Raw genomic sequence first — 15,388 nt, 5'->3', positions numbered from 1 at the left:
TCAGTAGGCCGGTCAATGCCGGATTGGCCCCTGGGACCTCTTTCCCGTGTTATTTGTAGCCTGAAAGCACGCAGATGTGCTAGGCGCTGCACATCAGTGAGACTTGGTTCCCGCCCCAGGTTAACTAAGAACATAACAGGTGCCGAGTCAATTTCTGTAGATGAGGGATAGGAAATCCTTATTCTAAGGATGGTGAGGACTCTGTGCTTGCAGAGAGGAAAAAATATGAAACGCCTTTGGCCAAACTGGAACCTGATACATGGAACTTGAAAGAGGCGCCTAAAGACCAGGGTGATGGATGCTCTACAAATGCCCAGAGAGAGGCATCTCAGAGCGTCTAAAAGACTTCAACCCCCTCCCTCTTTGGATGGTTGGAACTCATCCGCCCCCAAAGAAATTAAACAGGAAAAAATACCCTGAAATCCAGATTAGGTTGAAGGTGCCCGCCATCGCCTCCTTACCCCCACCCTTGGTTTCTGGGTCTAGAGAGGTAATCCCTAGCCTATGCATGTCTTTTATAGTATACCACAGCTGGGACCACTAGACACAACAGGGTGAGGGGAGGGTGACCCGGGGACCCCTCTTTCCAGGTCCACGTTGTTGTCGTTTTACAGCACCTCCCCCGCGTTATTTTGAGGTGTCTCTCCCCGGTTTGAAATGCCTCTCATGACAGCAGAAGGGAAGCTTGCTGTGAGAGAATAAACTGCAACAGTTCCTTCACACACAAGCATCTGTCAGAGTGCAGATGCTTTAATTGAGGTCCTTGTGCCAAAGGGAGGTCTTAAAGGGACCACTGTGTTGGGTTGATTAAAGAGTAATTAGGGGCAGTGGGGCTCCTTCATGGCTGCTTTGGACTAGCCCTACCCAGCAGATTTCTCCCTAGGTGACCCAGATACATTACAGATATGGTTGAAATAAATTTTGTCCCGTATGGGCTGGGATAGAAACCCCATGAGCTCATACTGCAAATCCCTACACAGTAGCAACTAATTAGGCACTCCTGCAAAACACAGCAAGGTAAAAAGAAATGGCACAGAGACAGAGCCCTTTTCCACTTCTTGCTACTGGACCTATACGGGCATTAGTTGATTTTTAGTTGGGGATTGGTCCTGCTTTGAGCAGGGGGTTGGACTAGATGACCTCTTGAGGTCCCTTCCAACCCTGAGATTCTAGGATTCTGGGATAGGGTAGGGTTAGTTCATCGCATATTTCCAACTGTCCCTTGTTTCCAACCCCGGAGCAAAAGGTAAAAGAGATTCCTGGCAACTTTCACCCAACTAAGACACCCAACCTACACCCTAACCTCATCAAAACAGGGGTAAATTCGGATTCACTCCAGCGGAGTGCCTCTTGATTTACTCTGGTGTAACCCAAGTCAGGACCAGCCCTTCCTTCTCTCTGTCTGTGCTGACGGGGCATGGGAAATCTATGCTTTTCCACCCCTGCAGCCCACCTGATGTGGGATGTCCAATGAGACACCCACTTTTGAACAGTTCGGCCAAAAGAGGATATTCTGGCAGGAGCCGACACTCATATTTCTTCGGAGCTGAGCGCGACTAGGTCTGTTCCTTCCTCCTCCCCGTTACTCCCTTGTCGGTTTCATGAAAAGGGTGAGCCAGACTGGGGGGGGGGTCGCAATTCTATTTGCGATAGGGCTGCGGATCCCTTTGAAACCGACTAACCCCAATCGAGAGCAGTTGGATTCTGAACCAAAAACGGAGAGGGGGAGATGCCACAAGCCAATTTTCTAAGCAAATGAGAGCAGGGCTTTCCAGGATAGGCTGGAGGGAAAAGAAAATGTGGGCATAAATTTATGTTTGCTTTCCACCTCTCCATTTACCCCCATATCGGTTTCAAGCACATTCTGCTACTTCCCTTGGCTTCTGCACTAGGTTGTCGCCCCCCGCTCCAAACCGCTTCCCTCCCCCTTTAGATCTCAGCGTGTTTGCTCTTGACTTCATCCACTAAGTCAATAGTTTGAAGATGCCCTCATCCTCAGAGCCCAGAGCCCCCTTGTCCCCTCCCTGTTTTCTTCGGAGGATAATGGTGCCCTTTTGTTGTGTAATCAGGCTCCTGAGGGGTGGGGAGACAGATATAGATTCTTGGCATTTGTCGGTGAAAATGAAAGCGGGATTAGGCAGAGACGGCTGCACACTCCATGGTAAAGGACAACAACTATTCCCCCATTGAAAGTCCCATTCTGGTTTGGTTACTTTATCTTTAAAGTTGTTTGTATTTCTAAAGTGGCTATTGATGCACTCAGAAAGTGTAGCAAGCTGTAAAGGCTCGCTTCAAATGAAAGGAGGACAAAAAAAAAAAAAGGAGGTGAAGGGGAGAAAAGAGAGTGAGAAAAAATACCATAATAGAAGGAGAGGGGAATAGATTTTTTTTAAAAAGATCAAATTCAGCCTTGTATAAAGTTTTAAAAACTAAGGAAAGCAAGTCATGAAGTCACAGAGCAGCACGAAAAAGACATGCGGCTCCTGCTTAAAGGGTGTTTGGGGTTTTGTTTTTTGTAAAGCAGCAAGGATATTTACCCTTTCCTTCCTTCCCTGGCAATTGGAACCCCTCCTTAAAAAAAATACATTTTAAATATTTGCCCTGCTGAAGTATTAGTCTGTCGATCTGTTTTGACTGGGGGATTTCTCTCTACCCGGGAAACTTGACTCAGATCGGTGTTCTTCAATGAAGCGATTTTCTTCTTTACAATTGATCTGATCGTGAAAACTTTTCCTTGACACAGAGTCGGTGACGTTCTGTTGCCAAGCCTGGATGGGGAAGATTGTTTATCTACCTACGATTCATCTGTAAGCACTTTCCCTTCAGTAGAATGGAGATTCTAACAATATATGTTTTCCCCCAAAACATCACTTGAATGCATCAGTTTCGGGCTAATTGGTTCTTCAGATTCGTTTTAATCCTGGACATTCTCACCCATTTCTCCGAGGCAGTGACTGATTATTTTTTTCCTCTTTCCAATAAAGAGAAGATATAAAGAGAAATTTTTAAAAAAAGTTTTCTGCTCTCTTTGTTGGAGTTTGAGGGAAATAAATGGCTGCTTACCCGCTGCGATATTCAGCAGAACGCAAACGAGAGGGTTTGTGGTTGGAATGAGATTAAGGGGGAAACTCCAGGAAAAAGCAACAAAGTACAAACCAAATATTCACACCCCCCCCCCAACTCCCAACCCCCGCAGAACCCCAAATAGCGAAATTGGCTGCTTTTTAGCATCAAACAATAATCACGTCTCGGGCTGGGGCGTGGATTTGAAAGCGTTTAAGTTTCTGCACCGAAATGGTGAATCCAAAACTCCCAACATTTCACTCCATCTATTTTTAGCCACCAAACGTCTATTAATTGGCAGCTTCGACTCTCTACTATTGTGTCTAATCCTGACCCATTGGAGAATCCACTGCCGGGCTCGGTGATTTACAATCTCGAAAGGTCGTGTGGTATTCTTTCCACCCCTAAATTCCTCCCATGTCCATGTTGCTCTTTCCTGACAATCAAATGGGTTGGAAAGAATTGCTTGGGGTTTAAACAGGAGTATCTTTTGAAATCGAACCGCCCTTTGTATATTTCACACGCTTTTAAAAAGACCTGGGTCAATAAAAATAATTCCTGCTCTCCACAATTTTGTTGATCTGTCATGAAAAGTGACTCACTGAGAGTTTGGCTACGTGGATTCCTCTTTATTCCCTGAAAACAAGTGGGGAATTTTCTTTCAAAAAGTTTGCTTAAAATAAAATTACATTTACCAAAAAAATCGACATTTCAAAATCAACGTTAGTAGCTTCCTTTCTTGATCTATTTTAGGAAAGTCTAAAATCCCCCAACATCCCCCCCCACACACACACTTGCTAGAAAGTTGCAGAAAAACAGTCTAAATAATCTTGTTGAATCAACTTTTCTTTTCCTCCTTTAATTCCCAATATGTATGCAAATCAATTCGTCTCCATAATAGAAGCCAACAAAATTATTGCAATCATCTTCTGACTTTTTGCGCCCACTCCAGATTTGGACTAAAATGTAAATTGCAATAGGTCAGGGGGGAGGTTTTCCCCTCTAGTTCTTTTACCAGCTGTTCACTGGAGAATAGCAAAGTAAAATCATCATAAAAAACCCTAAAGTTTTTGAGTGGAGCATTTTCAGGGGAAGGTACCAGGGGATTGAAACAAACGCCTGATTAAAAGGCGTTCTGGCAACACACAATTTAGGAAGAAGTCTGGGAGCGGAATTTATTAGCATGATTAAACATTGGACCTCATTTCCCATTTCCACCACTTAGTCATGATGACAATTAGAAAAGGGGAGCTGGGGAGAGGGAGGAGGAATCAAATCTGTTAGAAACCCACCACCACTCCAAATGTGATGATCTGCGGAAGAGAACCTCCCTCACTGTTGCTGGAAAGAAATAAAACCAGCTACACATGCCAGCCTTTTCTGCTTTATGGTTTCAGAAATCCCCAGCACCCACGACTCCTAAGTAGTCCAGCCCCTAGGGGGAAATCATCAGAAGAACCAATTCCAAACACCGAGGAGTTTCATAACTAGTTTTCTCCTCCCCTCCCCCATCTCTGTCTTTTTAAAGAAGCGACCAGGTCACTTTGATCTGCGATCTTTAGGGTCTTTAGACAAAGAAGCCAGTGAAGGCTAAAAGACTCCTAAAGTGTCCTCCTCCCGCAGCTTCTGTACCTAAACCTCGAAAGGACCCTTGCTATGCCCTCAATTATTATACTCCAGGGTCAGGCAAAGTGCTTCCTTCCAATTTTAGAAACAGCAACAAAACACAGAAGTGAGTGAAAATCGAGAAGCGCTTCCTCTCGCGTTCAGAGAGCCTAGGGGCAGAGGGACAGCGGGTTTAAAGAGGAGTCTGTGTATAAAGGCAGTTTGCTCTTCCCTTCCTATGCGTGGCTCCCACAACCACCCCAGCACCTCGCTGGCTTATTGGGGGCTCCCATTTCCATTTTCCTGGCAGCGTCTATGCACGGGGTGGTTGATAAGGCAACTCCAAGTGTGCATGATTCAAAGGCCTGGGTAAGATTGGGCTTCGAATTGGAACAGTTGGGAACTTAATCTGAACTGGGGAGATGACTTGTTCATGGGAGATTGGCTTTTAAGTAACCCCCTTTCTTTAAAAAAAAAATGTAGTTTAGCTTGATGTAAAAAGCAAGTTACCATCACCGCAGCAGGTGTAGGTGAAGGAGGAGCGCGGAGATACTGCCACCAAAAAGTGAACTTTCTGTGATTTCTGGGTTAAAAAAAGCGGGGAACTCTGTTTAAAATGGGTCTCTTGTCCCATCTCCCAGGGAAGGAAAAATAACAACTAGTAATAGGAGAGACTTGATAGATTGGGAGAATTTTTTTTTTGAAAAAGCACTTTCTCTTTTTAAGCACAAAAAAATGTCACAGAAGCCAAGAATTGTAATTACACACAGATATAATGAGTGAGCAAAAGATGCTTCCCTTCTCATCTCTCCCTCCCTCCCAAAAAAGAACAAACAAACAAACAAACCACAAGCTCCTCTGGCTTCTTTGACCAACCCTGCAGAGACCAGAAACCGAAATGGCCATTTTCAACAATTCATCACAGGACCCAGAGCCATCCAAGCAAGTAATATGTAGCCTCAGATCTGGTATGTCCCACAAGACAGATCGCCTGCTAATTAATAGACAGCGATTCCTGCAAGCAGGCCTAGCAGTCTGTAATATGATGAACTTTCTTTGTACCGGTGTCACCACAAATGTTTCTGATAAGGAAAAGCAGCCACGGATCAAAGACTATAAGCTTCTCAATTTCCTCAAACTGCTTCTCCTTTTCCTCACCTACTTTTTCTTTCACACTCTCCCCAACGAGTTGCAACTGCCTCCTCCCGCCCCCCCCCCCCGGGTCTTAGACAACTCGGGTCTTCTCAGATGCAGAGGGTCTTTCCCAGCTCTTCACAAAATAATAATTGCACCTTCATATCCCTTCTTCAATGGGTTTTCTTCTAGGTCCCCTCCCCTCACCCTATGCTCGCACCTCCACCACTCAGGAAGACAAATGTCTTTATAAACTGTCATTAGCCGGCACCTGATTTCTTTTTTTTTTGGGGGGGGGGATCATAGAAAGTGCAGCATAAAAGTGACCCCTCCAAAGGCAGATTCATCGAAACATCCTTTGCAACCAGCGAACTCGAAAGACAAGCGGGAGGCGAGGCAGGCAGGCAGGTTGATTGTTTGCAGCCACCAAACGGTGACAATTATGATTCGTAATAAAAATAAAGACAAAACCTCGCTGCTTCTGCAGCCCACTGCGTGACATACCGGATCTCTCCCCCCCCCCGCCCCGTGTGCTGATCAGCCCGGGGAGTTTAGCTAAGACACCTGTCCTCCCCCCACTCTTTGCTAGTTAGTTTCCTCTGGCCAGGTGGGATATTTTATCAAGCGCGCCCAGAAAATCCCAAGCACCTAGGACACCCAGACTTGAAGATCTCTTCCCTGATGCCCCCAAGCCTTGCAGCTGAACTTTCAGGGAAAGGCCTGGAGCGTCAGTTTTGGTTGGGATTCAGGGTTACAATCTCTCTCTTCTTTGTAATGGTCGCCCCTCCCTCCCAGAGTGGGGAGGGCAGCTAGAATGAAGATTAAAGTCTCCTAGTCAATATCACTCCTAGTCAATATCACACAATATTAGGAAGCATTGATAGCCCTGACCCCACCCCTGCCAAATCCAATCCAGAGCCTAGATCATAGCGCAGTTCAGATTAAAATGACAAAGCAAAACCCATTGGGGGCATATGTAGCGACTGATTGAAATTTCTTTTTCTTTCTTTCTTTTTTTTTTAAAGCAAGGGAGAATAGCCCGTCTATAATATCTCAGAAGTTCAGGTCTCAAGAGGGTCCCTTATTTGCTTATTTCATGTGGAACAAAGGTAATTTTCAGCACCCCCCCTTACCCTAATGCTCAAGTAAGTACCGTACAGCTTTAAGGGTAGCGTTATATGTGCTTTAAAATCCTGCCATGTAAATTCCACTGAAAAATTTGGAAAGCTGGGGGGGGGGGGGTGAGGGGAAAGGGGAGGTTAATCCGGGTTTAATGCTATGATGCAGTCACAGGACCAGGGCTAGGCTGATTGTGTTATCTCTTCCCAACATTTGGGTCTCCCATATTTCACCCAGCCAAATAGCTGCGAGGAAAAAAGTGCGTATGGAGGCACTCCTGACGCCTCAGGAAAATATGTTATTAATATCTAAATAACTTCCCAATACTGTCTCTAAATCTCCCCTGCATCACTCCAGATGATGAATTCGTTTGAAGTATTCTCCCGTCTCATCTTTTCAATGTCTCTCTCCTTCTCTCTCTTTTTTTTTTATACCCAGGCTTATTTCAAACTGGTAAATATCTAAATTCCTTTAACCACACTGCAGACATCTCCACTCTCTTATTTACCATTCTCGTTTAGATAGATCCCTCTATAGCTCTCTAATAAACCCCGTCACCGCCCTCAACTCTTTCTGGAAACGTATTTTGGGTCCAGGGGCTTGCTAACAATGCACACACACAGTTCTAGGTCAGACATATCGGCCTTCCTTTCTTCCTGCCCTCTAATTGAATGTATCCACCCACCCATACAAACAAAAATCCGTGGGTTATAAATACCGATTCCTTCTCTTGTCTTTCCTTTCCCTGGTTTATCATTGAACCGAACCCCATCCCCACCCCAAATCATGGATCATAACTACCTGCTTCATATTTTTCCTGGTCTATAATTAAATCCATGCTTCCCCCTCTCCCCCAAAATGCTGGATTATAAACATTTTCCTTATTATTCCTCTTCCTGCTGTAGAAGTGAGCTCCCCCCCTTCCCTCTCCAGCATCCTTGTCTTAAGTTTGTTTTTTAAAAGTGTCTTGTATTAGATTATACTCGTGTATTCCCCCTCCAACCTTATCTCGCCGCCTCTCTTCTCTCCTTCCCGTCACACTCGATTTAGGAAGGAGTTTATCTTGCAAACATTTGCCTACTTTGTTTATGTAGACCAGGTTCTGCAGCGACGTGTTCCCAAAAGCCACTGTTTGCCTTTGTAATTGTTATCTGTGTTTATTGTTGTACCTCATTTGTCTCAGCTTTTTTTGTGACATGTAAGCTCTGTGTGTGCTCACACATACTCCCCCCCCCCTTCGCTCCCTGGGTTTTTTTCCCCTCTCTCTCTCCTCCTGAAATATGCACAGAATAACTGAGCCTAAAGCCAATGAATTGCCTGACACCATCCTATCTCTCTCCTGCCCCCCATTATTAGAGCTGATCTCACTGCGAATACTCACAAATCCCGCCTGGTCTCTGTTTGATTAGATTGCCAACCTTAGGTAATCCCTTGATTTGATGAAGTGTCTGTTCCCTTTCCCTTCTAAACACACATTTACAGAGAAGGCGCTTGTTGGTTTTAAATCAATGCAGATTGCTGGCTGATAAACCGCCTGAGACCCTCCCCTCCCCAACTCCGACCCGGGGAAACAATCCCGCTTTCCAGGTGTGCCAGCAAAAAAATGTTGCCGAGAAAGAGGGTGGGGGCGAGGGGGAAGGAGTCCCCTCTTTCTCCTCATTCATTCACTCCCCCGGAGCCTAATTAAATTTGGCAGGTCCTTGTACACACAATCAAAACAGCTTCCTTCAGTGTCGCAAGCCTCCGAAAACCACATTAGCAGCAATTGCTGCCGCCAAATTAAATTGTTACCACCTTGAGCTGGAAGTGTCTAAATATCCACACCTTTTCTCCACCCACCCCCCGTCCCTTGCTCCCGTTCACACCTGTACATGGTTCCTTCCCGTTTTCTGCCATTCTTCTTTTCACAACCCCTCCTCCCCCATCATCCCCCATCCCCCCACCGAAGCTATACCGATACGGGAACCCAGATAGTTGTGTCGGAATCTTTTGCCATAGCAAAATGTTGGTATTGATCCATTTGTGAAACCCTGTGCCACACACAGACACTGGGAAGAAATCGACCAGGTTACAGGATGGGGAAACAGGCAAACACCCGGGATCTCTCGCTGTGTGTGAACACATACGCACAGAGAAATCATCTTCCCCTGCACTCCCCTGACTGTAACCTGGTCAATTTCTTATGCCTGCTTAATTATATAATTCAATCTTTCACACAGGTCTCCTTCCCTCAGTACAGTAGCCTCGTTTTATACACACACCTCTATATGATTAATATATATGTAGATAAATATATTGCTGAGGGTTTGAAAAATTGATCACACGTGCATTTTGCCCTTGCAGACGATGCAGATAAAGCGCGCGCGTGTGAAACTGACGAGATTATAATATGGGGAAGAATTGATCTTCACCTGGTCCGTTCTTTACATGTCTTTTCTATCTAAACGCTGCACCCAGATCATCTCCCCATACAATAAACGCATCCATTCCTCGAGCGAGCCAGCCCCTACCCCCTTCACTCCTATTTCCATTGATTGCAGAGCAATCCGATGCCCGCGCCTGGTTGCAATTAATACCATTTGGTCGTTTGCATGAGGCCTTGCCCCCTCCCCGCCCTTCTTCATTAAACACGGGGCATCTTCCCCGCGCCCTAAGCTGTCCACCCGCATCCTCGCCACAGCCCGCACGATCCGCATCACCCACGTTCTGCAGGGCGAGAATTTGCAGGACCACGTGACACTCCCTAATGCACCCCAATAACAACAATCAATAACAACAAATAACAACAATTCGGTTTTAACAAGGCTAAGAAGAAGAAGAAGTAGTGAAGCCTCATGAATATACGCCCAGGGCTAGCTGGAGTGAGCCGTTTAAAGATGAAAGTGCAGAGAAATAAAGGCTCAATTTAATCTGCCTTAAAACCCTTCAACTTAGCGTTTGTGCTTGGAACTCAGAGAGTGAGCACTGATTGCGGATAAATACATTTCTTAGCATGCCTGGGAGCTATTACACCCCTCTCCAACACAGCTCCCTATTCAGCGGCCACAGTTTTCATTACCAGCTCTAATAAGTCTTAACATTATTAAATGCCAAGCAGATGATAGAAAGAAACAGGCGCAGGGTGGAATCTTTCTTTAACACTGAAAAAAGGAGAGCATTTAGGGCTGTCTTCCTCCGGCTCCCTGCGAGGAGCGTCCCCAATAGAGCAAAGGCATTTGTCACGAGGAAAAAGCCCCAAAACAAAGTTCTCTGCCCCCCCTTCCCCTATCTCTTCTTGTTCCTCCTCCTCCCCCCGCATTTTTTTTTAATAAAGACCAGAGCCTTTTGTGGCTGTGCTTGGAAACTACCAAGTGCCAAGAGGTTGTCAGTCGTTTAAAAAAAAAAAGTTACAATTTTGGTTATGTCGAGGTGAGATCTCTAAAGATTATTAAAATTGAGACAGACTGGAAGTCTCTCCCTCTCTCTCTCTCTGAAGTGCGCTATTAGTTACTTTAATTGGGGCCATTGAAAACTTCTTCGTACTTCAACAAAAGACGTCTAGATTGCGGTGAGATTTTGCATCTGTTTAAAAAAAACCCCAAACCCTCGCCTCCCGTCGCTCTAAAGACTGGGGAGAGCAGGTTAAATGCATCCGATCAGCTGCCGAAAACAAACAGGGGTTCCAAAAGGCGCACGCAGAGGCCTCCTACAAATGGCGGGGGCTCTATTTCGATATTCTGAGTAGCTACCGGTGGAACAAACTGCCTGAGAACTTTGTTTGGGGGGGGGGGGGGAGTGTCATTTAAAATCCCGAGCTGTTCCCAAATTCGCCCTTGCTTGAAAATGGACTGGGGTTTCCCCCATAAATAAAGCGGGGACCAGTTTTCTTTGATCCTGGGGAAAAATGTATATTTATTTGCTTATTGAAATTCATTTACGTCTTAGTAACCGGGGAAAGAAGTTAACAGCTATGTTTGCCCTTTATTCTTATTTTTGGGGGGATAATATGATAGGTTTCAGTAGCAGCCGTGTTAGTCTGTATCCGCAAAAAGTACCCCTGTTCTTTTTTAGGGGGAAACATGTTTGCAGCTTTCTCACGAGCGCATGGATTTATTTTTTTCAAGCAATAAGCTCAAACTAAAATCGTTAAAAAATATCGTAAGGGGGGGAATAAAATCGGAGACACAATAGGACTGATTTGCAAATGAGCATTGGTGCCTTCCAAATCACACGAAACATTTTGCAGCGTCCAACGGCTCGCCTTTTTCCAACAGACGGTCCTATAATATTACAAAACTATCTAACAGCAGGGAGTTTTGAATAATTTATCTCCTTTTCTTCCCCTCCTTGGCCCTTTGTCCAAACTTTTTCTCCTCCTTGCAGAATTTTGAATGAGAATGGACAACGCTCTCCCCCCCCCCCCCCCCGCACTCACCCTTTACTCCATTTTTTTAAGGCAGCCTAGATTTAAAAAAAAAAAATGTTTGCTTTTGTGGCCAGGAATCTTTTGCTTATAAAGCGTCAATAGACTTGAAGGTCTTTGTAAGTGAAATTCATCTTCAAGGTTGGGGGGGTGGGGGAGAGGATCGGATCCTTAAAGCACCCCCTTTTGTGCACCTTTATTTCAAACTTGGAGTAATGTTTGATCATGACACTTGGAAGCTTTTTCTTCCCAATTTTACCCTCCCCCTTTCAAAACAAAATCGCTGGATTTCGATATTCCAAGTCACTCGCATTGTCTCCGCTCGGGGAAATGTTACAGCTGGTGAAAAAGATTGCAGGAGTGATCTCTTCCCGCACACAATTTTTGGAGGCTTCTGTGACAGAAAATAGCTATTTTTTCCCCTCTGACCCTAAATTCTGTCACTAATATTACTGCAAATCGTCCGAAGAAACCGCAATCTCTTCAAACCAAACCAGAAACCAAACCAACGGATTAAAAAAAGACCAACCAAAACCAGAACGCTTCAGAAGTTGCCAATTTTCAGCTTTCTACCTATTTCATAGAAAATGATCGAAATCCTTTCGAAGGTTTTCCTAAATGGTCACCTTTCCTCTCAGAAAGCTGGTGAGATCCCTAGCTCGAGAAAAGAACGGATTCCCCTTCAAATAAATACACGGGGTTCTCGCCCCCACCCCAGTGAGTTAGGGTCTAGTTATGATTTAGAAGCCGAAACTATCCTGATCGGAAAATCCCAAACCGGTCTTTTCCTTTTCTCTTCAGTGAAAAAGGACCCGCGTCCTTCCATCAAGATCATTGTAAGTGGGAAAGAAACACAGATTGAAATGCATACACGACATTCCTCTCTCAAACTTTTTATTTACCCAACATCCAGTTCATGCTGTTTATTTTATAGCCTTTTTCATGCTTGTTTCATGCATTTGAATTGACTTTTTTTTTTGGGTCCCAGAACCGTTTGGAATCAAAATCTAGAAACGGTTTAGCTGCAAACATTTTGATTCTGCAAACTTATCTTCCTTCCTCCCTACAATTTCCCTGGGCACAAGAACTGGTGTTTATAAAAGTTTCCAGTTTGCTCCCGTGGTCTTCTTACCCAAACCCGCGAGAGGCGATTGTAGACGGGAGATTTCAACAAACATTTCAAATCCTTTTCCCACCCCGCACACCAAATGGGCTAAAAAGTCTTTCCTCAATCACAACAGATTTTTTTTTAAAGGGAAGATTTCTTACTACTGCTCATCTGAGCACCGTTACCCCACATTGGTCTCTCTCTGGTTAGCAACGGTGCTTTTGCTGGTGCCCCAAAGCAGAACATATCCCAGTCTCTCTAATTGATATTGATTGCCCAAATCGTTCAACTGTCAGCCGGAGTTTCAGGGGACCACTTAGATAGCAGGAGAAAAATCTGTTTAACAAATTCATTTAGGAATCTCTGATTCCCCCCCCCCCAGCCCCTCCCTCCCTTCTCTATAAATAATTGATCCACAGTGACTGCAAGGAAAATCCCAACATCTCTTTTCTGGCATCTCAGATGGCTCGGGGAGAGGGCAGAATGGGATACAGGTACCCCATTAATACCCCACGCGCGCCCCATTCCAAGCGCCCATCTATGTACAATTTCATTAAGGCCTTTCTCTGCTTTCCTCTTCGACCTTTTAGAAAGGGCCCTGGGCACAGCTTGTGTCCTGTTTCTTTTAAACACTGGGATGATGGGAGTAAAAAAAAAGGGTGTGGGGGAAGAACGGGGTATCCCTTGCCCCCACGCGCCTCTAAAGCACTTTCTTATATAGCCATTAACTTTTGACATGAGTGTCGATTTCTGAACCGCTTAATCACTAGAAAGAGGTGGAGAAGGGCAAAGTTTGCAGACATTTGCTGATGCAGGGGCCGGCCTGTTTCACCGAATTTTGCCCCGAACTCCAGTGCCAGCAGGATCGGGCCCAGGGCAAACCCAGCAGGCAACAGAGTGCCAATATTAAGCAAGTGACGCTGAATGCAGGCGGGGGAGCTCAGGTCTGGCTGCCCGTCGAGTTACCTTTGTCGCCCAAAATGCCGTCTATGCTGTGCTTCGCCTTTTTCTCCCCGTCTTCCTCCTTCTTGTCACACTCCTCCTCCTCCTCTTTCTTCCCGAACTTGATTCTTAGCACCCGGCTAATCGAACTCACTAAACCTCGGACAGTCAAAGACAAAAGCGCAAATATAAGCTGGTTTGGAAAAGGGGGCGAAGCGAGACACCCCGCCAACGCTTCCAAAGTGGAGCAAGAAGAAAAGCAAAAGAATGCAGCGAGTCGGCAAACACATGCCAGGAACACAAACTACACACACACACACAGACACGCACACACACACTTCCATGCACACATAGCCATACACTTGCAAACACATAAATATCCCCAGAAAAAAAAACCACACACAGACTTCGAAATTGACACTAGCATAAAAATCCACCGTCATCCATTTACACACTAACATAATCTGCACACCCACTCAGGAACAGACACCGACACACACAAATCCCCACGCGTTTCACGCACTCTCCTTGCACAAACACACCGATCACAGACGTGCACACCTCAGGTCACAAGCTTCGACACCGACACCCGCGTTAACACGAATGCACACTTCGCACTCACCGATGTGCAATCACACGCATGCAGGCAATTACACACACGCTAATAGGCATGTAGCACACACCCATATGCACTTACCTCTCTCCCATCACACAGACACAAATGCACACTTATCACACAGACACCCACGTGCAAATCGCAGACACCCACATACAGAGGTACCCACACGGATATACCCACTTACCCCACCCACGCTCCCACTCTCGAGAACACAAAAACATACACGGCATCCCCTTCCCCTTTGCTTTCCCTCCCTGAAGTCAAGGGGAGATTGATGGGGGTGTAGGTAGCGGGGGTTCAGAATCGGGCCCACTGCTGGTTTCCTTGAAACTCCTGCTTTTGCGCTACTTCCCCGGAGGGAAGTTTGGGCGTCGGGAGGGGGTTTGTCCTGGGGAGACGGGAGAGCCCTTGGTGCCCCAAGCCTCTGCTAATTTATTTTAAACTGAATTCCTCCCACATCAGCTCTGGACATCATCGAGGGGAGAAAATCGTTCTTCCCCCGAGCAACTCAGAAACCCACCCAGGGGCGATTGAGAGAAATCCCAGGATGCCGGTGGGTGCTCCCTGTCCACCCCTTTTAGACTCTGTGCGGCTCCTTTGCTGTGGGACGGAACAGGCAAAGTCTCAACAGTGTCCTAAACTTGGTCTCCTTTCAACCACAGGTTTGATGTTTGCCTTGGTCCATGATTTGTTTGTTTGCGGAGAGAATTTAAATGTGCACTTTCCTGCTTTCTAGGTTCCTTTCTAGGGAACCTTTAGGTTTTTTTTTTACACATCACTTCTTTTTTTGGACGCAGCGCCTGAGAGGATGTTGTGTAGCCTTTGGATACAGGCTGGGTGTCAGTTTGTGGTGGCTGCAGATAATCATGTCCCTAGATCTATTTCTATCGGGATGTTTTTTTTCTGTGTGTGTGTGTGTGTATTTCTTGCCAAGCTGCCTTCTCACCTGAGGGAACAGTGCTCCTGTCACAGTGCCCATCTTTCAGGAGTCTATCTCGGATTTCCCAGCTAAACATCCCCGGATTCTCTCTCTTGTATTCCTCGATTTTCTTTTCCACGTCGGGAGTGGCAACCTGCTTTTGGGATCAATGGAGATCAGTGGGGGGGTGGGGGAAGAGGGGGTGCGTACGTGCAGAGAACGGAGAGAGGGGGTGGGAGAGAGGGGAAAAATCACTTTTAATTTAAAAAAGAACCATACACTTTCCTAGACTCAGATTTCCCATCGAGGTCACTATTCTGGTCTAACAAGGAAGATATTTCATTCCAAATAAAGGGGGGTGGTTAAATCTGACTATACACCCCCCCCCAAGAAACAACTTGATGCCAAAGATTCTTTTGTCCCAAGCTCTTCGCTTGAAATTGACAAGGGTCGATTCATGGTGTGTGTATGAAATCG

At 45.7% G+C, this 15,388-nt stretch overlaps 1 protein-coding gene across 4 annotated transcripts in view; it reads right to left on the bottom strand.

The window, feature by feature from the left end:
- The window catches only part of PAX7 (paired box 7), a 149,269-nt gene that overhangs the window by 130,421 nt on the left and 3,460 nt on the right, over positions 1-15,388 (bottom strand). Inside the window, exons 3-4 of one of the 4 annotated variants that reach the window (XM_054008838.1) lie at positions 14,939-15,068; positions 13,398-13,532 (exon numbers count right to left, since the gene is read on the bottom strand). In XM_054008838.1, coding sequence (XP_053864813.1) covers positions 13,398-13,532; positions 14,939-15,068 — 265 coding nt within the window. The remainder of the gene's footprint in view (positions 1-13,397; positions 13,533-14,938; positions 15,069-15,388) is intronic. The other 3 variants (XM_054008841.1, XM_054008839.1, XM_054008842.1) reach the window with 3 other exon arrangements.

The sequence above is a fragment of the Malaclemys terrapin genome, chromosome 19 (genome assembly GCF_027887155.1).
Source record: "Malaclemys terrapin pileata isolate rMalTer1 chromosome 19, rMalTer1.hap1, whole genome shotgun sequence".
In the NCBI taxonomy this organism is placed as follows: domain Eukaryota; kingdom Metazoa; phylum Chordata; order Testudines; family Emydidae; genus Malaclemys; species Malaclemys terrapin.
This window is presented reverse-complemented; position numbering and strand designations above follow the sequence as displayed.